General features: G+C 55.4%; 1 protein-coding gene across 6 annotated transcripts in view; it reads right to left on the reverse strand.

The window, feature by feature from the left end:
* KCNQ4 (potassium voltage-gated channel subfamily Q member 4) overlaps positions 1–25,366 on the reverse strand; it is a 57,400-nt gene that overhangs the window by 2,293 nt on the left and 29,741 nt on the right. The window contains exons 2-14 of one of the 6 annotated variants that reach the window (XM_063601406.1): positions 20,842–20,932; positions 19,862–19,988; positions 19,472–19,647; positions 18,680–18,805; positions 18,167–18,277; positions 17,892–17,987; positions 16,580–16,615; positions 15,749–15,837; positions 13,893–14,054; positions 6,855–7,075; positions 5,045–5,144; positions 3,072–3,203; positions 366–495 (exon numbers count right to left, since the gene is read on the reverse strand). In XM_063601406.1, coding sequence (XP_063457476.1) covers positions 366–495; positions 3,072–3,203; positions 5,045–5,144; positions 6,855–7,075; positions 13,893–14,054; positions 15,749–15,837; positions 16,580–16,615; positions 17,892–17,987; positions 18,167–18,277; positions 18,680–18,805; positions 19,472–19,647; positions 19,862–19,988; positions 20,842–20,932 — 1,597 coding nt within the window. Of the gene's footprint in view, positions 1–365; positions 496–3,071; positions 3,204–5,044; positions 5,145–6,854; positions 7,076–11,456; positions 11,514–13,499; positions 13,545–13,892; positions 14,055–15,748; positions 15,838–16,579; positions 16,616–17,891; positions 17,988–18,166; positions 18,278–18,679; positions 18,806–19,471; positions 19,648–19,861; positions 19,989–20,841; positions 20,933–25,366 lie in introns of all 6 variants that reach the window. The other 5 variants (XM_008968418.6, XM_063601409.1, XM_063601410.1 and 2 more) reach the window with 5 other exon arrangements.

Here is a 25,366-nt window from a genome sequence, read left to right on the forward strand (position 1 = left end):
TAGAGCGAGGGGCGAAGCTGGGCACTGGTGCATAACCCGGGGGGTGGTTAGGTGTGACCGATGGGGATAGTCCGCGAGCTACAGCGACAACTGAGAGGCGGGGTCAAATGGAGTAGGGGGAACTGAAGTAGGCTTATCTGAAGGTTATGGGCGGGCTTATGCAGCCTGGGGGCGGGGCTTAGCAGGAGAGGGCGGGTTTATGGGAATGTCTGGCGGCGAGGGCGGGGGCTTCGGCCGGGGAGGGGGCTCTTAGGTCTTCTCGGGGACCCTTGGGCTGTGGCTGTGGGAAACGCATCCTCCCCATGTCACCGCGGCCCCCAGAGCTTCTTGGTATGGCCAGCTCCGCCACCCCATCCTACACTCACCTGCTTCTCCACCTTGACCACGCGTCCCATCATGCTGATTTCATCCACCACCTCCGCGTCGGAGGGCCCCTTGTCGCCCTTCTCCCGGGCCTTCCTGTCCCCGGGCCCCCGACCCACAATTTGGTCCACCCTAAGGGTAAGGGAACCATCAGAGGGCCCGGGGACACGCCGTCCCTCCCTTCCACAAGAATTATAGGTTGCCTGATGAAGGAGAAGGCACCACGAGGGGACAGGCAATCTGAGGGAAGGGGCCATTGCCCTGCCAGATGGAGGCTGAGTTGAGGGTGGAGGGACTGGCCCCTGCTCTGGTGGTTCTCCACTGGCCAAGCAAAGGCACCACACACGAACCTGACAAGTAAAACAACCGTCTGGTGAAAGAGGAATGGAAATAGTGGACTAGGAGGCCCAGCGCAGTGGCGCATGCCTATAATCCCAGCATTTGGGGAGGCTAGGTAGGGAGGTATCACTTGAGCCCAGGAATTCGAGACAGACTTGGCAACATAGCAAGCCCTCCTCTCTACAAAAATAATTTTTTAAAAATTAGCTGGACATGGTAGCTCATGCCTGTGGTCCCAGCTACTTAGGAGGCTGAGGCAGGAAGATCACTTGAGCAGGAGAGGTCGAGGCTGCAGTGCGCTGTGATTGCACCACTGCACTCCAGCCTGGGCGACAGAGCAAGATACTGTCTCAAAAAAAAAAAAAAGAAAAGAAAAGAAAAGAAAAGAAAAGAAAAGATGGATTGGGGAAAAGGGGAAAGAGGATGGGAGGAGTGGAGACACGTGGGAATGTGACTTTTAAGGTGGGTGGACAAGGCTAGAACTGACCTCACCTTATTTTTCTGCTCTCCTTTGCAGCAAAATTCTTGAAAGTGTTATCTCTATCCTCTACCTCCAATTCCTTTCCTCCCCTTCTCTCTTAAACCTACTCCAATCAGGCTTTCACCCCTGCCATTTCACCAAAACTACTGTTGTCAAGCTCCCAAATAACCCCATGTTGCTAAATCCATTGATCAACTCCTGTCCTCATTTTACTTGACTTACTAGCAGCACTCAACACATCTGATCACCCCTTCTTCCAGCAAACCCTTTCTTCATTTGAAACACCACCCTCTCCCAGTTCTTTTCCTACTTCCCTGACCTCTCCTTTACAGTCTCCTTTGTTAGTTCCTCCTCTATCTCTGCAACCTGGAAACACTGCAGGATCCAAGGCTCACTCTTGGGACCTCTATTCTCTATTTACTCCACTCACTAGGTGATGTCTTCAGATCCATAATTTTCAATTCCTCTACACTTTCGACACCAAATCTTCATCTCGATCCTGTACTTCTGCTCTGCACTCCACACTTCTCTATTCAACTGCCAGATCAACACTCCACTTGAATGTCTGATAGGCATCACAAACCCGGCACCTCCCAAATCTCCTGACTGAAACTTGCTCCATTCATTGCCTTCTCCATGTCAACAAATGGCAACTCGATTTTTCCTCTTGCTGAAGCCAAAAACCTTAGCTTCATCCTTGACTCTCTTCTTTCTCTTAACACCCCATCAGAAAACCCTGTCAACTTTGCCTACAAAATGTATCTAGAATCTGACCACTTGTCCCACCTCTGCAGCTGCCACTCTGTTCCAAGTCCCCACGGTCTCATGCGTGGAAGTCTGAAGCAGGTTCTCATTGGTCTACCTGTGTCCACCCTCACTCCGCTAAGTCCATCCTCAACACAGCACCCAGGGTGATCCTTTTAAAAGACAATTCAGATCTTATCAGTCTTTTGCACAAAACCCTCCAATGCTTGCAGCTCATCCTGGATGAACACCAACGTCTTTGCAGGGGCCTACAGGACTTTACACTCTCTGAGTGCCGTTAGCCCTCTGACCTCACCTCCTACCTCTCACTCCAGTGCAGCCACACCAGGCTCCCTGCTGTGCTGAAGCCAACACTCCAGCCACTTGCCCCTCTCAAGTCCTTGGCACTTGCTGTTCCCTCTAGAACCTTCTCACCTATTTAAAATTGCAAACCCTAACAGCCTGACCCTTATTTTCCTCCTTAGTATTTATTGTCGTCTGACATATTCCAGTTTTACTTATTTATCACTTATTCTCGTTCCACTAGAATGAAAGCTCCATAAGGGTGGGAACTCTGCTGAGCTTTCTGCCATATCCCCACAGGCTGGCAAGTAGTAAATGCCCACTGACTATTTCTCGAGTGAATAAATGAATGAGTGGACAGTGAAAATGCAGGCCAGAAGAGGAGAAGGGCAAGGTGCAGGTGATGTGGGTCTTGGGGTAAGGATTCTTCCTAATGCTGGGTCTACCAGAGAGATGTGGGAGGATTCCAGAGGCAAGAGGTGGGCAGTGAGGACAATTTGCCTATTCTCTTGGGAGATGGGAGGTCAGTGATTATTTTAGGCTGATTATTTTGGGACCAGGAAACAGTCATTCTAAACAAAGCCCCCAAGGCATATGAGTCAATAGGGCTTGCACAGACGACCCACCGCACAGAGAAACTATGGTTGGGTTGTTTCTCAGCCTTGGGACGGGTGCTGGGTCTGGCCTCAGGCTGGCACTGCAAGCCAGGGACCTCCTCAGTCTAGAAACTCAGCTGCAGCAGTGAGCCGTTGCGGGTGCTCGGGGGTTGGCCTCAGACTTCATTCAGGGCTGGGGTCGCTGCCTCCCTGCCCCTGCCTCCCAACAGGCCCGGTGCACCCACCGAGTTTGCAGGCTCTTGATCCGGCCCAGCATATCCAGGTGGCCTGCTGAGTACTGCTCAATGACGTCCTTCACGTCGTACGGTCGCAGTGTCTCCTTGAATTTCCTTTTGGCCACCAGGAACTTGAGAATCCTGTTGGGGGAGGGGGCTCAGAGGGAGTGTCCTGTTAGAGCAGGGATTCTTTCCCAGCACCCTCTCCATCTCTTTGCTATCCCCTTGTCCAGCACCAGGGCACCTCCTGCTTGGCCACCATGAACAGCCTCTGCTGCGTCTCCCAGCCTCCCCTACCTCCAAGTAGCAGAAACAGGGATGAGATGGAAAGGGGTTAATCAACCAGCCGGGGTGGAGGATGGGGTTCAGGGTGCCACGGTATGAGAAGACAGGAGATCAGCCTCGAGAAGGAGGCTGGGGTGTGCTTTGAAGAGCCCTGCATCTCTGGCAGAGACTGGGCACTGGGACATTGTGGGGCAGGCACATCAATAACTCTGTTTTTTTTTTTAAATTTTTATTTTTTAAAGAGATGGGGGTCTCACTATGCTGCCCAGGCTGGTCTCGAACTCCTGGACTCAAGCGATCTGCCCGTCTCAGCCTCCCAAAGTGCTGGGACTACAGGTGTGACCCACCGTTCCCGGCTCAATTACTCTGCTTTAGCATGCCAGCTCTGCCAGCCTGTGTGGAGAATACCCTGGAGGGGCAGAGGCGTGGGCAGGGAAACTAGCTTTAGGGGATGGGGGAGGAGATATGGAAGAGCTTGGAGCAGTTCAGGAGGTGGGGCTGAAAGTCTCCCTGGTCTGAGTCCAGGATGACTCCCATGGCTTGGGTGACCGAGTGGATGGTGGTGCCACTGCCTGAAATGGGAACCAGCCCAGGAAGAGGAGCAGGTTTGGGGCATGCTGGCTGAGAGGTCGGTGGGGTGGCCCAGGAGAGCTGGCTTGGGTCAGGTGGCAGGTCAGGTACTATGTCCTTGACACTGGGCACATGGAGGGGAGAGAATGGATGGGTGAAAAGGGGGTAAGCAGAGGCTTCAGACTCTGGGGGATAGTGGGGACAGGTCCAGCTGACTCTGATTTTATATATTTATCTATTTAGAGACAAGGTGTCACTCTGTCACCCAGGCTGGAGTGCAGTAGCTCAATCACGGCTCACTACAGCCTCAAACTCCCGCACTCAAGCCATCCTTCCACCTTGGCCTCCCAAGTAGCTGGAACTACAGGGGCACACCAACATGCCTGGCTAATTTTTTTTTTTTTTTTGCAAAGACAAGATTTCACTATGCTGCCCAGGCTGGTCTCGAACTTCTGACCTCAAGTGATTCTCTTGCCTCAGCCTCCCAAAGTGTTGGGATTACAGGCATGAGCCACCACGCCCAGCCTGACTCTAATTTTAAAAGGAATACAAGAAAAGAGGCTTGTGGGCAGGTGTATCAGCCAGGGAAGAAAGTGGGGAGCCCAGAAAACTTGGAGGTTGAGGGGGTTTCTGGAGCTAGAGCTGCAGGCTGGAGATGGAGACTAGGCCAGGACGGCACACCAAGGAGCTTGGAGGCCAGATCCATGCCTAGGCCGTGGCCTAGGAGACCCTGGTCCCTGCTTAATTTTTGAGGCATGGAGACAGCCAGTAGAGCAGGGGCTTTCAAACTTTTTTGACCAAGACCCACCATAAAAAATACATTTTTTTTTAAAATACAGTTTCACTCTTGTTGCTCAGGCTGGAGTGCAATGGCACTATCTTGGCTTAATGCAACCTCTGCCTCCCAGGTTCAAGTGATTCTCCTGCCTCAGCCTCCCAAGTAGCTGGGATTACAGGCGTCCACCACCACGTCCGGCTAATTTTTTGTATTTTTAGTAGAGACGGGGTTTCACCATGTTGGCCAGGCTGGTCTCAAACTCCTGACCTCAAGTGATCCATCCGCCCAGATGGGGAGCAGCAGTGGGTGGCACACGGAGCAGGGTGCTCGCCTCAGGCCTCAGTCTTACCTGACGGAGCGGATGACTGTCTTCACAGCAGGCATGATGTCGTCCACCGTGAGCTCACACTGGTAGCTCTTCTCCTCTGCTACTTCCTCTGAGGGGGCATCTGAAAAGGCAGGTATGGGGCAAGTGGCCCACTGAAGGGGCCACTCCCAACCTCCCATCCGACCCTTGTATGCCAAACCACCAGTAGAGTGTCCAATAGGAAGACAGAGGCCCAGAAAGGGCTCAGAACCTTCCTGGGGGCTCCTGTGTCTCACTGCCCTCCCCAGGGTGGAAAGCCCCAGTGTGTTGCATGCCCATCTGCCCCGGTGGCCAGTCAGGGTAAACATCTGCCTGGTGGGTAGGTGGGAGCTGCTTTAGGGCACAGCTGGCCTAGTCCAGGGCAAGTTTGTTGCACAAAGCCCTGGAGGAAGCCCCACTGGTTCCACCTTGCAGAACAGTGAGCCCCAGAGATAAGGGGTTTGATGGCACTGCATGTAATCATGCACACAGTCTTCTCCTTCAGCTAAGATGGAAGGACACCCAAGTGGCTGGCTCCCAGGCCCAGCTCTGCTACTAGGGAAGGCCCTTAAAACAAACCATTCTTCCCTGAATGAGAGACGCTTCTCTGAGGCTAGTGCCCTGTGTTGCGCAGAGAGGTGATGCTGTCCTTGCCTCACAGGAGCAGTGGCAAGAGCCCGGACAGCTTCCAGGACAGGGAAGGGAGGTCCTGGGCACCAGCTGTGCCCAGGCTTCTATGGGCAGCACCTCTCAAAGACTGGTCTATGGGGTTCTGTAAACTCTGAGGTGTCAGCCAGCAGCATCTTGAGGGCTGACACAGCACAGGCAGAAACAGCATGGCTGGGTCCCCTCCCTCCAAGGCCAAAGGGGGAGCTGTCCCCATCCCCCATCCTTGTGCACTCACCCCACCTCTCCCCACCCAGGGGCCTAAAGTATGTCAAAGCTGGGAGAAGTCTTCCAGGGGGCTTGGTCCAACCCTCTCATTTTCCTGAAGAGGACACTGAGGCATGGAAAGGGGCAGTCTCCTGCCTAAATCACAGTGGAAGTCTCCAGCAGAGCCAAAACTCAGAAAAGTGACATCAGCATGGTCCACAGTCTCATACTTGCAGCCTGGGCTGGGTGAAGAGGGGTAGGCAGAAGGCCTGGGCTTTGGAGCTGAATAGACCTGCTTGAGGAGAGCACCTCTGCCACTCACAAGCTGAGAGATCTCAGTGCCCACGTCTGTAAAGTGGGGACAAAAACAGAACCTACTTTCCAGGGTCACTGGGAGAAGTAAATGAGATAAGCCAGTGCTGGGCAGTGCATAGGCAGGGCTCATCAAGGATGCATTCCTGCTGCTTCCAAAGTACGTTTGTGTTTAGCTATTTGTTGAGCACCTACTATATTCCCAAAAGTCTTCTGTTCACCTTCCATGGATTATCTCATTTAATCCTCACAATAATCCTAGGAAGTGGATGCTATTATTGTTCCCATTTTATGAATGAGGAGAATGAGGCCCAGAGAAATTAGGTCACTCGCCTAAGATAAGTGACAAAGCCAGGATGCAAATCCAGGCAGTCTGGCTCCAAAGCCTGTGCTGCTAACCACTATGAAATGCCACCCTCCACGTGATTCCCAAACAGTCTGATGTCCATTGTATAGCAGAGCAAATATTATAATGCCCATTTTACAGACGAGAAGACCAGAGCCCAAAGACGGTCCATCAGTTCCAGAGCTGAGACGCGAGCCAGATCTTTCTGCTCCCAGCCCAGACGGTCCCCGCCCTGCCACCCTCAGCCGGCCCTCGATCGGACTCAGCCCCCCGGAGGCTTACCCTCAGCAGAGGTGCGGGGTTTGAGTCTCAGAGATGCCCGGAAGCGGGTGCGGTCATTGAAGCTCCAGCTCTTTTGCACCTTGGTGGGGCTGGTGGCCTCACCCACCTGCTCGCTGCTTGGGGAGGTGGGCATTGTTGGAGGTGCCAGATGCTGCTTGGAAGGACCCGTCCGCCGCTGGGAGCTGCCCATGCGGATGCGGTCTTTGATGCCCATCCGGCTGCTGGCAGGGCAGGCAGGTTGGGAGAGAGCCAAGTTAGCCAGAGCTGGGGGTGGGGGTGAGTGGGGACAAAGCTGACTTAGGACTTGGGGGTGGCTATTGGTCTGGATTCCCCGCCAAGCGGAGACTTCTTGGGATGGAACAAGGATGTGGTAAGGGAGGCCCTCACTCCTACAAGAGGCTGATTCGGGGTCAGTCGAAGCAGATCCTCTCCCCACCACCCACATCCCACCCCTCATCACCCGGACAGATAAGGGGTGCACAGGAGACAGATGTCAGAGTGGAAGGAGTGGGAGAAATCCAAAGTCAGAGACACAGACAGGAGGATGTGGGAGCTGGGCCTGGCGCAGGTGAGTGGGCAGAGGGTGGGGGTGGCGACCCCTTTGGGCACAGACAGGCTGCTGAGGGTCGGAAGCTCACCTGGCCATGCACACGGAGGTAGGCCTCCAGTCCTCACTGTACACAGGGGCAGGCTGTGTGGAGTCGAGGGTGTGTGTGTGTGTGCGCATGCACACACACACCTTGTGCACACACATGTGCGAGTGTGGGTGTACAGGCACTGGTGTGTGTACATATGTTGGCATGTGTTTACATGTGTCATTTCATATTTTCCTCCACTCCCCACTGCTGCGGCTATCTGATCCCACACTGGTCAGGGTTTTAGGGCCTCGTACAGCTGTGCAGGCAGTGCACTGCAAAATAAGGACTCCATCACACAGACTTCCATGCAATGGTGCCCTGGAGGTGTGCAGTGTGATGGCCTACTGAGGGCCTCGGCCCCATGGTTCTAGCTGCTGGGCCCACATGTATGCCCAGGCCATGCCTGGTGCCTGCCCTCTCAGTGAGGGTCTCTATTTGATAACATGTTCTTCTGTGGTCTCTCCTACCTAAGTTCAGCCCACCTTGATTGACATCCTGCCTGTGTGGTCTTGGATCCCCGCTAAAGATCTACCCCCCCATACTGCCTACTGAGCTCCCGGTTCAACAGCATTTACACAGTCTGTGTGCATGTGAACATGTATGTGCATGTCTACACATGCACTCAGACTTCCCTTCCCGCATCCAACTCCCCACCACGTTCCCCAAACGTTGGAGGAAAACAAGTTAGCAGAGGCCTCATTCCCCAGGACAAGCCCTGGTTAACCATGATCTGGTAGAGTAACTCTGTGTCCAAGAGGTTCAAGGACAATGTTATGGCTGTTGGGGTAGGACCTATGCAAATGTCCTCCATCCCATGCCCTGTGACGTCATCGCTGCCTCCCCTGCTGTGGTTTGCCACTAGAGATTCCGACAGGTTCAGGTTCGGGTTCAGGGGGACCCACCCCAAATGTCTGGGGCCCCAGATCAAGAGAGTACCAGCCAGCCTTAGAGGAGACCTGAAGTGAGGCAGGAGTTGGGGGAGGACACCGTGTCACCTACTCTCAGAGGCTTTCAGATCAAGGGTTGAGCAGAGAAGAGATTCTGGTTTCGGTATTGGGTGGGAACTGGGGTCTCCCATGCCCAGGGCATGGGGTGGAGGGGAGGGAGCCAAGGTGCTGAAGTGAGGGAGACCTCGAAACCAGGGGCACCTTCGGGAAGGTGGCCAGGATGTAGGGCCATCCTTAGGGGTGGGGGCCTCTGCCCAGAGGGGAGAGGTTAATAGGTCAAGGATGGGGGCCCTGAGGGTATCAAAAGGACAGGGACAGTTCCCACTATCCAGCATGCTCTCCACTGGCCCAGGACTCCATCGACACATCCCAAAGATTCCAATCAAAGTTTGAGGTTGGCTCTCCCAAACTTTCCTCTGCAGAGCCATTCCTGCAGGCTCCCTCATGCTGGCAAGCACCCTCCACCCTGCCCGGTCCGTGCAACCCCTTCTCCTGTCCTCCACTCCTCCAAGGGGGAGAGGAAGAGAGGAGAGTGGAGAAGGCCCTGACACTTTGGCCAAGGGCCTGGAACTCCACATCACTGCGCCCACCACATAAGGCTCCAATGGCGTTCTGGAGAAGAGGGCAACCTCCCTGTCAAAAGAAGTAATGCAAGCAAGGCTGAGCTTGCACTCAGCAGGACTTATGGAGGAGGGAGTTCGAGGGCTTGCACTAGAGACCTTGAAAGGTCCCTTTCCAGCTCTGATTCTGTGATGGTTGAGGAAGCTTCCAGTCTGGTTTGTGGGGTTCTGTAAGTTTCCAGCCAGCCAGAGGCCCTGAGCTCCTTTTTAATGCAAGAAGGCACTGTTTTCCCAGGAGTGGGTCTGGATTCCAGTTCCTTGGGCAGGGCCCAGAAAATGGCTCCTATCAGCTCCTCTAAGTCTGAAAGCTAAAAGAAGGTGGAAGAAAACCTGGCACACAGTGGGCACCAAAAAGCTCTTTCCCCTCCCAGGCTCCCAGAACGTGCAGGGTCCCATCAGGCTGCCTTAGTTCTTTCAGTTCTCTCAGCCACTGTGTGTGGTGGGCGGTCTTTACCATCCCTATTTTATATACACGGAAAGAGGTGAGATGATTTGGCCAAGGTCACAGAGCTCCTATGAGATGGAGCAAGAACTGGAACCCAGCCTTCTCTGACTTCACAGTCTATGTTCTTTTTCTGGGTCAAGCAATCAGGACAGGGTGTAGAGCAGTGGTTCTCAACTGGAGCAAGTTCCCCCACTCAGGGGACATGTGGCAATGTCTAGTAGGTAGACATCTAGTAGGTAGAGGCCAAGGGTGCTGTTCCACATCCTACCATGCATGTGATAGTCGCAAACCACAAAGAATTATCTAATGTCAATGATGCCAAGGTCAAGAAACTCTGGCTAAGGATCTGTTGGTACCTGGGAGAAAGATGGGGTGGGCTGGACTGTGGCTGCCCTGCTGGGGAGGCCGAGCTCTGCCCAGGCTGCCCTGCTGGACCCAACTCCTTGAACTCACTTCCACAAGGACTTTCTTTAGGGCCTCATGATCTGCCCTCCCAGGGCCACTCTCAGTGGGGGAACAGAGGCAGCCTACGACTTCTGAAGCCACATACAGCCCCTCTTCAGGGACTATGGAAACAGCCTCACCACTGGCCTCTGCCATGGCTGTGTCCTTCCTGTCCACACCCTCCACAGCCAAAGGAGGCTTGTGAAATGGCGGGCCTGACCCAGAGACTCCTTAGCTCAACGCTTCAGCTCAAACCATTGCCCACAGCCATGGTTTCTAAGCTATTTTCTTTTAAGGTAAATAAGATCTTAACTGCTGAACATACCAAATCAAATAAGGCCAATATTTATTGGAGCCAGGTCCAGTTTTAGTGGAAGCAGACCCTATTTACATCTGCATTTTACATCTGAGGAAACTGAGGTGCAAAGGGGTCAGGTGATTTGCCCAAGGATACATGAATAGTGGGTGGTAGCTAGATTGTGGTCCAGAACCCACGTTTCTAGGAAAAAACACCTCTCAGCAGAAGCACACATGGGCAGCCAGGAGCCCTGCCACTCATCTCCTAGCTCCGGGACCCCAGCCCACAGGGCCCCAGAGGCACCTTTGGAAACCCAGGACTCCATGAGCTCAGGCTGCCAAGCATGCCAACAGGGTGAAGCTCACACTGGACTTTTAGGTTCTGCATGACCCAGCTCTGCCCCCAACCTTCGCTCTGATGTCCAGTCTCAGGGGGGCCAAACTGGGCTGCCAGCTTTTTTCCCCACACTGTGCTCCCTCTTGCCTCCTTGCTTGGGTCCGTGCTGCTTCACTGCCTGGAATGCCCTCCCTGAAACCCACTGCTTTTAGGGCTTCCTCTGGGTTGTGTGCCTGACCCGGGCTCCACAGCCCCTGTGCTTCCTCCCTTTGTTGCACTCATCACACTGAGCTGCAATTACTCTTTGCAACTCTCCGAGGACAATGTTTTATTCATCACCGTGTCCCTAGTGCACAGAGCAAGGCCTGGCACAGGGCAGGTACCAAGGAATGCCATGGAGATGCCACTAAAAGAGCTGGGGTCCTGGAGCTGGCAAAGGTGCCAAACCCAGCTCCTTCAGGCATCTGCTAGGTCCCCAGGTGGGTAGCAGGGAGACAGAAAGCTAAGCCCAAGGCCTGGCAAAAGTCAGAGTGAGAAGGACCCTCAGAGGTCCTCTAGTTCAATCTGCCCACTCCACAGACGGAAAACTGAGGTCCAAGAAGGGAAGCAATTTGGCCAAGATCACAGAGGGCATCAGCAGCAGAGCCAGCACACATCCTTAAGGCTCCTGCACGTGCCCCTCCTGGCACCCTGGGCCCATGCCCCAGACCTAGCAGCGGCATCCCAGAAAGGCGAGGGGTTCACTGGGGACCCAAGGCAGACGGCAGGCGGCAGGCACATGCACCTTGTCCTTGGCCCATCCTGTCCCCTCTCCAGCCCCCAAATTGGGTGGGGCAAGGAGGAGTGGGGACAGGAGGAGCAGGCGAGGGGGTACCTCGGTCTCCAGCTGGCGTGGATCCGAAAGAAACTCCGTTTATTATTAAACATCTGGCTGGAAGTTTGAGAATAAGACACGAACAGAGGTTAGCGGGAAAGGGGCTGTGGGCAGAGTGTGGGGAGCTGCTGGGATGGGGCCGGCCTCCGGTAGCTGGTGGGAAAGAAGGACCCCCACCTAAGTCATCCTCCAGCCCCATCACCAGAACGTAGATGTTTTCACACTTTGCATAGGGATCCCCTGGGGACCATGTTACATATGCAGAAGGCTGTGTCTCTTCTCCAGAGATTCTGATCCTGTGGGCTTGGAGACAGGTCCAGGTATCTGCATTTTGAACAAACACCCCATGGGATGCTGATGCAGGAGGTCTGGAGACCATGGTTTGATAAACTCATTGCAAAACCCTGAAGAGGAGAGGTGCTGGCCCTGGCAATGCCATCCCCCAGGAAATCCTGCTCCTTTAGCACCACTTCCTGTGGGCACACTTGGCCCAGGTCCATCCCCAAGCACCACCAGAGGTGTGGCCAACCGAGTGTGTATATGTGTGTGTGTATTTGGTGGAGGAGGGGTGTCCTGGCTGGCGGTCTAGACAGCCACGATTAACGATATGGCCATTGGGCCTGAGCCTGGTGACTGATCTACAAACCATGGCTCAGCCCCCTGGGGTCCCTGGGAGAAAGGGCCACTTTACTACCATCACCCTGTGTCCCAGACACTCGCCAAGTCCCCTCCCAGGCAGATAGATACGAGGCTGGGAGTCAGTGATAGCCAAGCCCTTAGTAGTAATCTGTTCCTGGGCCCTGGGGGTGTCAGGGACCAAAGGAGCCGTGGGGAGTGTACAGGTACTAGGCCCCAGGCTAATGTCCATTCCCCTTGCCTTCCTATTCAGTCAAAATGAGACCAGAGTGAACTGGAAGCACAGAGAGCCCTGGCTCAGGTCCTGGACAGGATTGCTGGGATACAAAAACTCTTGAGTTTCCGCCTGGAAACTATGTTTGGTAGGGATGAAGGTAACAATGAGGGACCTTCGGGCAGAGAATCTGAGAGGGGCCCTACTCTCCCAGGGAGCTCTCAGCCTGGCCTGGCAGTCACGCTTCCCCTCCCTCCAGCCCCAGACCTGGAGGGACTCTCCCTCTCCACCCACTTCCTGTTCAGCCCCTGGCCCAGAAGTGCCCTCACTGAGAACAAGGAAGGGAGGCTGCTCCCTGCATCCTCTGCACCAAAACTCCTCCCTAGGCCTTTTCAGCCCAGAAACTCTAGAGTACCCAGAGCCCCAATCAGCCTAAACACTGCCGATTTTCCGCCAGGACACACAGGTTCAGAATGACTGAAGGCTTCCTCCAGGACACACAGCATCAGGTGGCAGAGGCGAGCTTCCACCACGCCTCCCCTGCTGATCACTGGGCGGCTCGCCTCTTCTCCTATTCTTTGTTCTGGGCCTGGGGCTCAGAATGACATTGAAGCTCAAAGGCCAGATGTCCATTTGGCTGGTTCAGGGGTGATGTGTGAAGATGAGACAAAACAAAGAGATGGGTAAAGGACGAGGGAAAAAGAATGAGGGGGATTTAACCCCTGACCTCAAAGCTAAACCTCTACAAGAGCAGCCACTTTCCCATGCTGTGAGTGGACGGGCTTCCCTTATCCAAACATGCCTGAAATTCTTCTCTTTAGGAACGTTTATGTGGGGGTAAGCATTGTTTGTTCTTTGTTCTTCTTTCAAGATTTTGTAAAAAGCTTCAGGAGAGACAGTTCAAGGGGAAAGAGATGGCTGGGAGTGCCAAAGTGTACCTCAGTAAGGAAGGAAAAAGAACCCCAAGAGGACCCTCTGGGATTAGCAAAGTTGCAGACAAGGGCTGCACAAGAAAGGAACATTAGTCACTGGCTGAGTTTACGCAGGTCCTACAGAGGTCTTAATCACAGAGCTCTCTTTCCAGCTGGCATCTCGTTCCCAAGAGGCGAGTTCAGTACTAAGTCCCTCCTAGAGCAACATGCCGGGGGAGGGGGTTCCCTGCCCTCACACCCCAGGATGGTGCCCACGATTACCTGAGCCGTAAGCACCTGTGGCCAGTGGCCTCCTCCTCTGTCCAGCTTCCCGGGAGGGATGGGGGTGCAGGGATGGAGGAGTAAGGGGGACGTGGGAACAGAGAAAGAAAGAGGACAATGCCATGAACGGAGGAGATGATGGGAAAGGATGGCATGGACATCTCTCCCACTCAGACCCTCAGAGCCCCACAGGACAAAAAGGTGAGTCCAGCCTGACCCCTCCAGAGAGGCCCTCAGTCTGTACCTGTCTGGCCCTCTGATGGACTAGGAGTCCCCCAAACAGGCCCAGACACCCACGAAGTGGCTGAAGGCAGGTCTGAGAGAGGATGAGGACAGAGAATGGAAGAAGAGGAGGAGAAGCAAGAGGAGGTGGCAGCCCCACGGGGCCCCTACCTTTCCCCAGGGCAGAAGGAGGTGCTGCCCGGCCGGTGGCAGGTGGCAACGGGCGGGTAACGGGAGGGTGCTCCGTCGGGTACCGGCGCCCGCCGCACCTCCAGGGGCCGTAGGCCCCCATTGCGGGCCCGTTGCACGTGCTCAAACAAGAGGGCCAGCTCTCTGCAGGAGAGGGCACCATCAGCGGCAGGCAGGGCCATGGCACCACCCCCCTCACCCAGTGGGCACAGAGCTCCTGAGCTCAGATCTTGCCAGGTCCTGCCGCTCTAGAGGTGTTCACTGACAGCCCGGCCAGAATAGGACAGGGTGGACAGTGGGAGACTGGCCTTCCCCACTCCCTTTCTACCCCCAGTTCCCAGGGATGCCAAGCATGGATGTGAAGGCTGGCACAGCTCAAGGGCAGCCGTGCAAGGAGCTTAATCTCAGCCCATCAAGCTGACTGCGTGAACGTGCCGTGCCTGCTCAGAGAGGCCAGCAGTGGCCCTGACATCCTTTCCCTCCAGATCTGACTCTGGATTTTAAGGGGAGATGGAGGTGAGGAGGGCGGTGTGACAGGGTGGCTAGCCCAGCTTCCTTCCCCTCCAGCACTCACTCCTGCCACTGGGTTTTTGAAGACTAGATTCGGGACCGTGGCTTCTTCCTAACTCTCCAGGCCATTTTCTGCTGCCATGAGCCAAGGAGGGTATCTTCCCTGTCTCCTACCTGCCTTCCCATTGTATGGATGAGCAAACTAAGGTCCAGGGAGCAGATGCCCAGTGGATCCAGAATCTCCAGACTAGGCTCTGTTCCTCTGGGCAGAGGTCCTAGACCATCTGACCGCCCCCACCCCCAGATCTTCCCTCATACACATCGTATTTCTTACAAATCAGCCCTGCCCCACTCTCGAATGCCCAGCCTTGAACAAAAGGCCTCTCTTCTAATCTAGTCACCTTCCCACTCTGAGGTAGGAGTTTGCCTCTGCCGGGTGGAGAGATGTGGGGGCACCAGTGTGATGCTGGGAGCCCCTCTTCCCGGCCCCTTCTCTCCTGCTTCTCCCCTGGGAAGCCCCTAGGGCTGGGAGGGCGCAGGGATGGGGAAGCCAGGTGCAGGGGCGAGTGGAATCGCGCAACAGCTGCTCCTGGAGAACTAATGAGGCAAAAAAGGCACCCGCAGAAGCGCTGAGCACAGCATCCTGCCCCAGCCGCAAGCTTGATGCCCGCCTGCCCGTGGGACCGAGCTGGGCTCCATGGTTTTCATTCCTGCCTGAGGGCCTAGCCAGGCACCTGGCCACACGCACCTTTGTGATGCTATTAATAATCCCTCTCCTGGTGCCACCCCCATGCAGTCTTAGCCTGGCCCGGGCCAGTGGGGCAGACCCACTTCTGGGCCCTGAGGCTGCTGACTGGCCCAGTAAAAGTGGGCACATATTCCTACATGGGGGTTCAGGGTAGGAGCATGCACCTAAGTCTGGAACACATGTTTCTGCCCATCCCACACTTTCTCCAACCAGCTGCAATATCCACTAACTCTGTCCGCCATTCAGGACTGAGGGGAGACGAGCTGGCTGTATCACTGCCCTAGGTGGCATCACCTATGGGTGAGCATGCACACTGCCAGCACTCCAGGGCCGGGGTTCAGCCATGGGGCAGGGCTTCACCAATGCCCTATGTCCAGTATCCACCTCTTCCCTGGGCATAGCAGAGTGGAATAAAGGACACTCCAGGCTCTGAATTACATAGGATCTGCAGAGCCAGCCCAGGGTGCTCCCCTGGGAGCCATCACCCCCTTTCCACCCTCCAGGGTTGAGTCTCAGCCACTTGTCCTCAAAGGGCATTGCTGCCAGCCCCCCACCCACCCCCACCCCCAGCAGGACCTACCTGAAGGATGGGAGGATACTGTCATAGTAGTACCAGGTGGCTGTCAGGTAGGCCCGGCTCATATCGGTGGAGTACAGGCGCCAGGCAGCCTGGTGGTATGGGGGACGTGGGGGATGGGGCATCAGTGAGGCCTCTCAGTCCCCACCAGCCCTCTCCCCTGAAAGAACCCAGTCCTTGGTCCAGTTGTGGGTTACCCAGAGCCAGAGGCCAGTTCCAATTCCACAGCCACTGACAGGGGCAGCCAAGAAAGTAAGGCCTAGGGAGAAACGACTTCCCCGAGGGGACAAAGCAGATCAATGTCAGAGCCAGGGGCCATAGAGCATAGAGGTTAAGAGCTGGAGTTTTGTTGTCAGGCAGACATGGGTTTCCAATCCCAGCTCTGCCCCTTATTAGTGAGGACAAATTAAGTAAAGCTTCAGGACCTCAGTTTCTTCACCTGTAAAACGCATGTAACACTACTTGCCTACCAGGGTGTTGTGAGGATTAAAGGAACAGTTGTATATTAAATGCCAAGCTCAGTGCCTGGTATATAGTAGGCACTTCATGCCAGGTTCCTCTGTTAAACACTCCTGTTATTCCCCTTATCACATTTGATGAATACCTATTCATTGTGTATTTGACTGATATCTTTCTCTCCCCCTAGACTGCAAGCTGTGTCTTGGTTACCGCTGCATTCTCAGTGCAAATATAGTGTCTGGCACATGTGGGTGCTTTGCAAATGTTTGCAGAATGTCATTATTATTACTAACAATGCCACTCCATCTTTCCCAGCTGCCTGTCACTGCCCATGGGAATACTAAGGACTGAGAGGGGAGGAAAAGCATTACCTACCAACCCCTCAGCATCCATGGGCTTGCCGAGCTTCCTCTGCAGCAGGAGGGATGAAAGTCAGACAGGAGGAGAGACTGTCCCTCTCCCTCCACGTAGGAAGAGCCAGGGAGGGACTGTGAGTGTGGCCATCAGTGAGAGCAGGGAGGCATGGAGGCTGCTAGGCAGGACAAGGCAGAGCTGGGCCCTGGATGCCTCCCTTCTTTGGATGCCTCTTGTCCTTAAGGGGCTGCCACCGCTGACCTCACCAGCCAGGCACCCTCCTAAGACAGGAATATTTTTACTTCCTGCTTGCCTAGGCCCCTGGCATGGGCTGGGGAGCAGCTGCCAGAGCTGTCTCATTAATTATGGGCACCACAATACCAGCTGTCTCTTGGCATGGACAGTGCCAGCCGCCTGCCCCTACAATGCCCCTCAGAAGGCCAGCTCCCAGGGGACAGTGGCCATTGTGCCCCAAGGGACGCTAAGAAGAAAAGGCTGAGCTGGTGGCTGGAGATAACAGTGACAGGGAGGAGGGTTCTACCCTGGGGAGGAGAGACAAGGAGGGGCTGAGTGAGGCTTGGGTTTGGGGCTCAGAGGGTGACAGGCTAGGGAGCAGGCAGAGGTGGACTGGGCCAGTATTCCCTGAAGCATTTCCTGCAAGGAGTTCCCTTACACACACCCCTGACTAGAAAAAGCCAAGGCCTAGTCCCAGGGTCACAGAAAATCAGAGCCCTGGCCTCAGCCCACACACAGTCACAACACGCCATGGCACAGAGGGAAACTGAGACCACACACTCCTGGCTTCCTACCCACCCCTCTGGCTGTTCCTTCTGTCTCCTTGCCCAGCTCAACTTTGCAGGCCCACCCACCTGCTAAATGTTGAGGTTCCTAAAAGCCCTGTCTGCACCATCTTCTCTTCATTTGTGTGAGTGCTTGTGGAATGAATGAATGAATGAAGATGCTGGAAGTGGGGGCAGGCTTACTGCTGCACAGCTGATGGGGGCAGCAGTGGGTCTCCACCAGAGGCCTCCCAGCTCCTGTCTGGGCTCCGCCCCTCCCCAGGCCCTGTGAAGTTGGGCTGGAGTTGGGCAATAGGGCAGTTCTGGCTAGCCCTAAACCAGGCATTTGGTGCAGGGGGAAGTTTCTGGCACTGTCAGTGAGCATCCTGGCTCTGTGTGTGACTTGGCATGTGGCCCCAGGAAAGTCACATAGCCCTTTTGAGCTTCAAAGTGGTGTCACAGTTGGGCTGGGGACATGGGTCAGCACACAGGGTTGACACACCAGTGCAGTCACACGGCCCTGCTCCTAGGGCTTCTTCCCGGGCATCTTGTACCTGGATGAGGTTGGCTGCCGGCATCCTCCGCTTCTCGAAGTGCTTCTGCCGGTGCTGCTCCTGGACCTTCAGGGCAAAGCCGGAGCCTAGGATGCCCTAGAGGGATAGGGCATGGTTGGGGGAATGTGCTGGCAGTGGTGGGGCAGTAAGAGGCTGCAAGGGTGTCCCCATCCTTGCCCCTCTGAGGTACCCCAGGCTCCCCAGGCAAATGTGTGACAGGGGTGAGCAGGTCCCACCCTCAGCCTCCCCCACCAACTGAGCAGGAGGCAACTCACGGCAGGCAGGGCAAAGAAAGAGATGCCCAGTAAGGCGAAGCCAGCAGCCAGGACCCTGCCCAGCCATGTGTGCGGTGTCTTGTCACCATAGCCGATGGTTGTCAATGTAATCTGGAGACACAAACAGGTTACAGGCAGGACTGGTCACGGGGGCCACCTACGGCTTGTTGGGGGTACAGGCAGGTAGGAGCCTGATCATGAGGGAAGGGGCCCCTGGTCACCCACGGGGGCTGGTTAGGGTCATAGATGGATTCTCCCTCTCCTGGGCTGGTCAGGGGAAAGGGGTATAGTCACAAGGTCTTGATGTGCGGGGCTAGCTGGGGACAGAGGCAGGTCCACCAGAGCAGGTTGGGGGGTTAGCATTGGGGCTGGTCTCAGGGGGGTCCCAGCTCTAGTGAGAGGGCAGGGACAGGCCCGCTCAACCCTGAGTCAGGAGTCACGATGGGCAGACCTCGGGAAGTTCCCAGGGAGGATCCCAGGGAGAAGGGCAGCCCTACAAAGACCCTCACGCACCGTCCCCCACCAGAGCGAGTCGGCGTAGGAGGAGAAGTCGGAGTTGGCGTCCTTCTCGGCCAGGTAGACCAGGAAGGAGGCGAAGATGAGCACCAGGAACCCGATGTACCAGGCGGTGATCAGCTCCTGCGGGGCAGGCGGAGGGGCGCGGTGAGGAGCGCTGTGCCTGCCTGGGAGATGTGGGGGGCTTCCACACGGGAAAGGGATAAAGGTCCCCCATCTCCCGGAGTCCCAGGCTCACTTTTCTTTCTCAGCTCCTCCCATCACGGCGACCCTGCCCCGGCCTTCGCGAAACCGCCAGCACTCCCCCTACCCCGACCCCCATTCCCACCCCCACCCCCACCCCGCCTGCCTTGAGTCTCCAGGTTCCAGGCTCAGGACTCCAGCACCCGGCCTACCTTGCCCCGCCCCCCAAGTCCCACTTTCAGGCTTCCACCTGGGGCCCACCCTAGCCCCGCTCCAGCCCCACCCTCAAGTCCCACCTCAGCTGCCCACTTTGTGGTACGAGTGGTCCCTTCAAACCCAGAAGCATCCAGGGGAAACCCTCAAGCCCCGCCTCTCCAGCCCCGCCCCCTGATCCCGTCCGGACTCCTAGGCCCGCCCCTACCTAATTCAGACTCCACTTCGCCCCACCCCCTTAGACCTCGCCTCCTGCTAGGGCTCCAACCCCCGCAGGCCACACCCCTTCCCAGCACGGAGACAGCCCCTCTGACCTCGCCCTCTCCGCCCTGCCCGCTCTGGTCGTGCCCCAGACACGCCCTCGGGTCTCCGCGCGCGGCTTGCAGGCCTCACCTTGCTATGCGCGTAGACCACTGAGCCCAGCAGCTTCCAGGTGCCGCCGCGGCGGTCCATGCGCACCATGCGCAGGATCTGCAGGAAGCGCATGCTGCGCAGCGCGGACGTGGCGAAGATGTTGCCCTGGGTACCCGCGGCGATGACGGCCACCGAGGCCACGAACACGATGAAGTCTGCAGGGGCGGGGGCGGCGAGATCACAGCCAGCCTACCCCGCGCACGGACCCGGAGGCGGGGACTTCTGGGGATGTGGCAGGGGACTGGGGAGGGAGGGGGAGGGTCCGCTGAATCTGTGCGGGTCTCCAGGGTCAGAGTCGGGATTGGGGGTAAAGGCGTCACCCTGGCTCCTGGGGTCAGGGGTCAGGTCGGGCGGGGCGCGCCTCATTACCGATGACACAGAAGGGCTTTCTGGCAAAGCGGAAGCGACCCTGCCATCCTCGGTAGCGGCAGCAGCATCCGGCGGACCAGACCCGGACGATGTACTCCAAGCCGAAAACCACGATCATCACGAATTCCTGTGGGACCAGGGGCCTGAGTTCTGGTCCTCACTCTCCAGAACTGGGGCCCAGGTCACAGCGCGGACCCAGCCAAGAGTCCCTGGGTTAGGGGGACCAGGGCCTCCTCGGACCCTTCTCCTGGAGTTTCCTGGACTTGACGATTCCGGAGGGCAGGTGGCCCCCTCCGCCTCCTGCAAGAAGACTAAAAGCCCTAGTGTGTCCTCCCCTTCCGGTCCCCATGAACTGATCGGATTTTTCTGCTCAACAGGCCCTCCCTGTCCCAGCTGTCTCAGACTCCCTAATTCTGACCTGGTGACAAAAGGGGTTGCTGGCTGTCAGCTGTCTCCCTCTGAGGGGCTTCCATTTGGTGTTTTGTGTTTAGGCAAAAACTGACCTAAAATCCACCACACGTGGAGTTTGCAGATTTTGTCCTGAGAAGGGGTGGAGCCTACTCACTTCTATTCTGGACCCATCATAAGCCCTTGCATAGAGGCAGGAGGTCCCCCAACACTTGCTATAAAGTGGAGATGATGCCCAGAGAGGGGCAGCCACAGCTGAGGGAACACAGCACAGCAAGCTGCTCTCTGAGCCATGGTATGAGAAGCCTCTTTCCACCTTCAGCCCTCAGCCCAGAGGTACCATCTCACACGGCCCCCCTCAGTCCCGGACTCCCAGCCCAGAGGTGCTACCTCACACAGCCCCCTTCAGTCCCGGACTCCCAGCCCAGAGGTGCTACCTCACACAGCCCCCCTCAGTCCCGGACTCCCAGCCCAGAGGTCCTCCCTCACACAGCCCCCCCTCAGTCTCCGACTCCCAGCCCAGAGGTGCTACCTCACACAGCCCCCCTCAGTCCCGGACTCCCAGCACTTACCAAGATGAGGAGACACTCGTTGGCAAGTTCCTGGTGCTCCTGGATAGTGGACAGCACAGACAGCACCAGGCAGCTGAAGACCAGCAAAAATCTGCAATTACAACATGAAGGAGAGGGTTAGATTGTTGGAGGGACAGGACAGCCAAGGTGCCCCTGGCAGGGGGTTACAGAGCCAAGAGAGGAGAACATTATTTTCAGAAAATTATGTGGAAATCAGAATTGGAATTCCCTGGAGTTACAGCTCTGTGCTGGGCACCAAAGGCAGCAGCCCTCAAGCCCCAAGCTACTGGACCTCACAACTATCTCAATTGCCCCCTGCTGCAGGCTGCAGCTCAGAGAGGTAGTCACTCATCTGTGAGCAGCAGGTCTGGCAGTGGAAATAGACTGACTCAGGGTTCCTCCAGGTCTAGCCATCCACAAGTGGCGGCCTTGGCCCCAGCTTGGTTTTAAGATGTCTTGGGAGAAGTGCCCCCAGAGGTCAGCCCAGGGCTCAGGGAAGGTCAGCGGATGAAGGAGGGACCTTCTTTCTTATGCACTCCAAAGTGGCAGGAGCCTGGCCTCATCTGCAGAATTGGGACAACTGCCCCTGCCTTCATGGAATTAAGTAACGAGATAGCTAGAAAAGGAAAGAGGATCATGGAGGACAGGTAGAGAAGGAATGATGCAGCAGGGAGAGGATGTAGGGAGGGGAATTGGGCAGTGTGGAGCTGGGCCATCGAGGCCAGGAACTTCCCTGCAGACAGCATGAAACTACAGAGTGGCCCAGAACCAGAGACATAGAAATGGAAGGAACTTTAGACCCTAGCACATCCAATACTTCCCTGATCCCCCAGCGCACCACGAGGAAACAGGCCCGAAGAGGAAGAAGGACTCACCCTTTGTCGCCCAGTGTGCCCAGGACAGAGCTGAGATTAGAGCCAGGGTTCCCAACCTCCCAGTGGATGGGAAGAGGACCAAGGGCATGAGGAGAGAAACTGGTGGCCTTGCGGTATGTGGATGGGTGAAGGAGAGCGAGGTGAGAGGTCACAGGCTGCAGACACAGCAGAGGCGAATGAGGTGGCCTCCAGCAGCACCCCTCTTTAGGATGGGGGTGTGCTGAACATGCACACACCCTGGAGGAGACTCTGGAGGGAACAGGCTTCTCTGGAAATACATCTCTGTGTACTGACCTGCCAGCCTTCCCAGATGTCCCCAGTCTCCCCACCTCTGCACCGTTGCTGGCACGGTGCATGCTACGCAGAACACCTCATGTCTGTGCCTGCGAGACTCTGCTCACCGTCCACGCCTACAGGAACACAAATGCTACATGCTCTACGGAGCCTCTGATTCCCGCATCCCACTATCCCCCCTTCAGAACTGCCAACTCCCGATGCTTGCCTCCCTATGTGTGGCCCAAGTCACCTTCTATGTGGCTTTATTTATATTCATGTTTCGTGGTGACCTTAAGGACAGCAGCTCGGGGTCAGAGAGACCTGAGTTTGGATCCCAGTCCTGCTTGTGTGTGTGGTTTTGAGACTGTCACCTGCCTTCTCTGAGCCATCTCGTTATCTATGAAATGGGGGCTATGGAAGGAAGACATGCAAAGGGCGTGGCACTGCCCTGGCTCACTTACACCTCCTGGACAGGGGTTCCTGACCTTTTTGGGGGGCAAGTGTATCCCAGCAAATACCCCTGGTTTGAGAAGGTAGGTGGCAGATGTCGGTAAAGTGTTAGGAGTGAATGAGTTCGAGAAGAGCTTATTCCTCGGCCAGTTCCAGACCAGAGCTGAGTCAGCAAAAACACGGGGCACGGGAGAACAGAAAAGAAGAGCACCAGCTCCTCATGTTCAATAATTAATCACAAAAAAGGCAGCGGCCACATGTACCTGCATCGGGACTGCAGCTGAAGCAGGGTTTGGGACCAGAAGGGTCCTTCATGAGGTTATCTCATGCAGCCCTCTCCTCAGGGAATGGCCACAGCCAGGACTTTATAAGACTTTACCCGGGCCTTGACAGACACCCTCCAGTCCTGTTTCTCAGCTGACCTCAGAAGCTCAGGCAGCAGTGGGCCACTCTGGGGACTTCTTCTTGAATGTTTCGTTAACACTTTTCTTTTTCCTTTTGCTTTTCTTTTTTCTTTCTTTCTTTTTTTTTTTTGAGATGGAGTCTCATCCTGTTACCAGGCTGAAGTGCAGTGGCGTGATCAGCTCACTGCAACCTCCGCCTCCCGGGTTCAAGCGATTCTGCTGCCTCAGCCTCCCGAGTAGCTGGGGCTACAGGCACATGACACCGTGCCCAGCTAATTTTTGTATTTTTAGTAGAGACGGGGTTGCACCATGTTGGCCAGGATGGTCTTGATCTCCTGACCTCGTGATCCACCTGCCTCGGCCTCCCAAAGTGCTGGGATTACAGGCGTGAGCCACCAAGCCTGGCCATCATTAACACTTTTCTTGCCATGTCATTAATTACACATCTATAAAATTTCCACTTCACAATTTAAAAAAAAAAGAAAGCAGATTATAAAACCTTAACGGCAATGTGATCCCAATGTTTGAAACAGAGATGGTTTTTACACACGTACCCAGAGTCAGCAAGGCTTATCTATGGGTGGTAAAATTAAGTGATTTGGCTTTTGTTTTGCTTTCTGCTTATCTGTATTTTCTATTTTTTGTTTTGTTTTGTTTTGTTTTGAGACAGGGTCTCACTCTGTCAACCAGGCTGGAGTGCAGTAGCATGATCACGACTCACTGCAGCCTTGACCTCCTGAGCTCAAGCCATCCTCCTACCTCAGCCTCCTGAGTAGCTGAGACCACAGGCACATGACACCACACCCGGCTAATTTTTAAATTTTTTGTAGAGATGGGGTTGAACTATGTTGCCCAGGCTGGTCTCAAACTCCTGGGCTCAAGTGATCCTCCCGCCTCTGCCTCCCAGAGCTGGCAATGTAAGCCACTCGCCCAGCCAGTATTTCCTAATATATTTTTTGGAACAAACATGGGTTGTTTGGATAATAACAAACTAATATAAAATTTAAAATGCAGGCTGGGTGCGGTGGCTCATGCCTGTAATCCCAGCACTTTGGGAGGCCAAGGTGGGTGGATAGCCTGAGGTCAGGAGTTACAGACCAGCCTGGCCAACATCGTGAAACCCCGCCTCTACTAAAAATACAAAAGTTAGCCAGGCGTGTTGGTAGGCGCCTGTAATCCCAGCTACTCAGGAGGCTGAGGGAGGAGAATCGCTTGAACTTGGGAGGCGGAGGTTGCAGTGAGCCAAGATGGCACCATTGCACTCCAGTCTGGGCAACAAGAGCAAGACATCATCTCAAAAAAAAAAAAAAAAAAAGGCCGGGTGCAGTGGCTCACGCCTGTAATCCCAGTACTTTGGGAGGCCGAGGTGGGCGGATCACAAGGTCAGGAGATCGAGACCATCCTGACTAACACGGTGAAACCCCATCTCTATTAAAAATACAAGAAATCAGCTGGGCGTGCTGGCGGATGCCTGTAGTCCCAGCTACTCGGGAGGCTGAGGCAGGACAATGGCATGAACCCAGGAGGCAGAGCTTGCAGTGAGCCAAGATTGCGCCACTGCACTCCAGCCTGGGCGACAGAGTGAGACTCCGTCTCAAAAAAAACAAAAAACAAAAACAAGAAAAGCCCACTTTGGATCCTGCCCCACCCCTTGACCACAGTCGCCTCTGCCATTTAGCAGGAGTGAGGATGTGGCAGCCTCTCCCAGGTGTCCAGCTCGTGTGTCCAAATGCCTGCTCAATGACTCTTCTTGGATGTCTCAAACCCAACACCTCCAAACACCAGTTCTCAATTTGTACTCAAGTCCTCCTCACCTCCAGCCTACCCATCTCAGTAACGGCACCACGGCTCCCCCAGGGCTCAGGCTCCTTCATTCTTCCTTTCCCTCCCCCTGCACATCCCCTTCTGAGCAAATTCCATTGGCTCTACCTTCAGAATCTATCCCTGGGCAGGCCAGGTCGCACCATCCCAACCAAGCCGCCACCATCTGGCACCTACCTGGCCTCCCTGCCTCCACTGTGCCTGAATGTGACCACTCCCTTCAACGCAGCCAGGGTCATCTTCCCACAATGCACAGCTGGAAACCATCGCTCTCCACAAAACTCTCGTCAGACTTCCATTGCACTTAGAGAGGGAAAGTCCAACTCCTCAGCACTGACAACAAGGCCCTGCGAGGTCTGTGCCTCCACCCCCGCCTCCGAACTTGACCTTCTTCACTCTCCTGCTGGCTCACTGCACCCCACTTATTCTGGCCTCCTTGCCAGTCCTGGAACACACCTAACATATTTCCACCTCCAGGCTTTGAACCTGCTTTACTGTTTCCTCTGCCTCACCCAGGTCTGTTCCAATGCCACTTCTTTGGAGGGGCCTCCCCAGCCATCCCCTCTCTGAAAGAATGGCCTCATCTCCACTCTCTTGCCCCTTATTCTGACTGACCGATTGCTTGATTGATTTCACAGCACTATTGAAAGACTAAGTAAATGAATAGCAGGAGTTCACTGTAACCAAACATCAAAACAC

This window comes from Pan paniscus, chromosome 1 (genome assembly GCF_029289425.2).
Source record: "Pan paniscus chromosome 1, NHGRI_mPanPan1-v2.0_pri, whole genome shotgun sequence".
Taxonomy (NCBI): domain Eukaryota; kingdom Metazoa; phylum Chordata; class Mammalia; order Primates; family Hominidae; genus Pan; species Pan paniscus.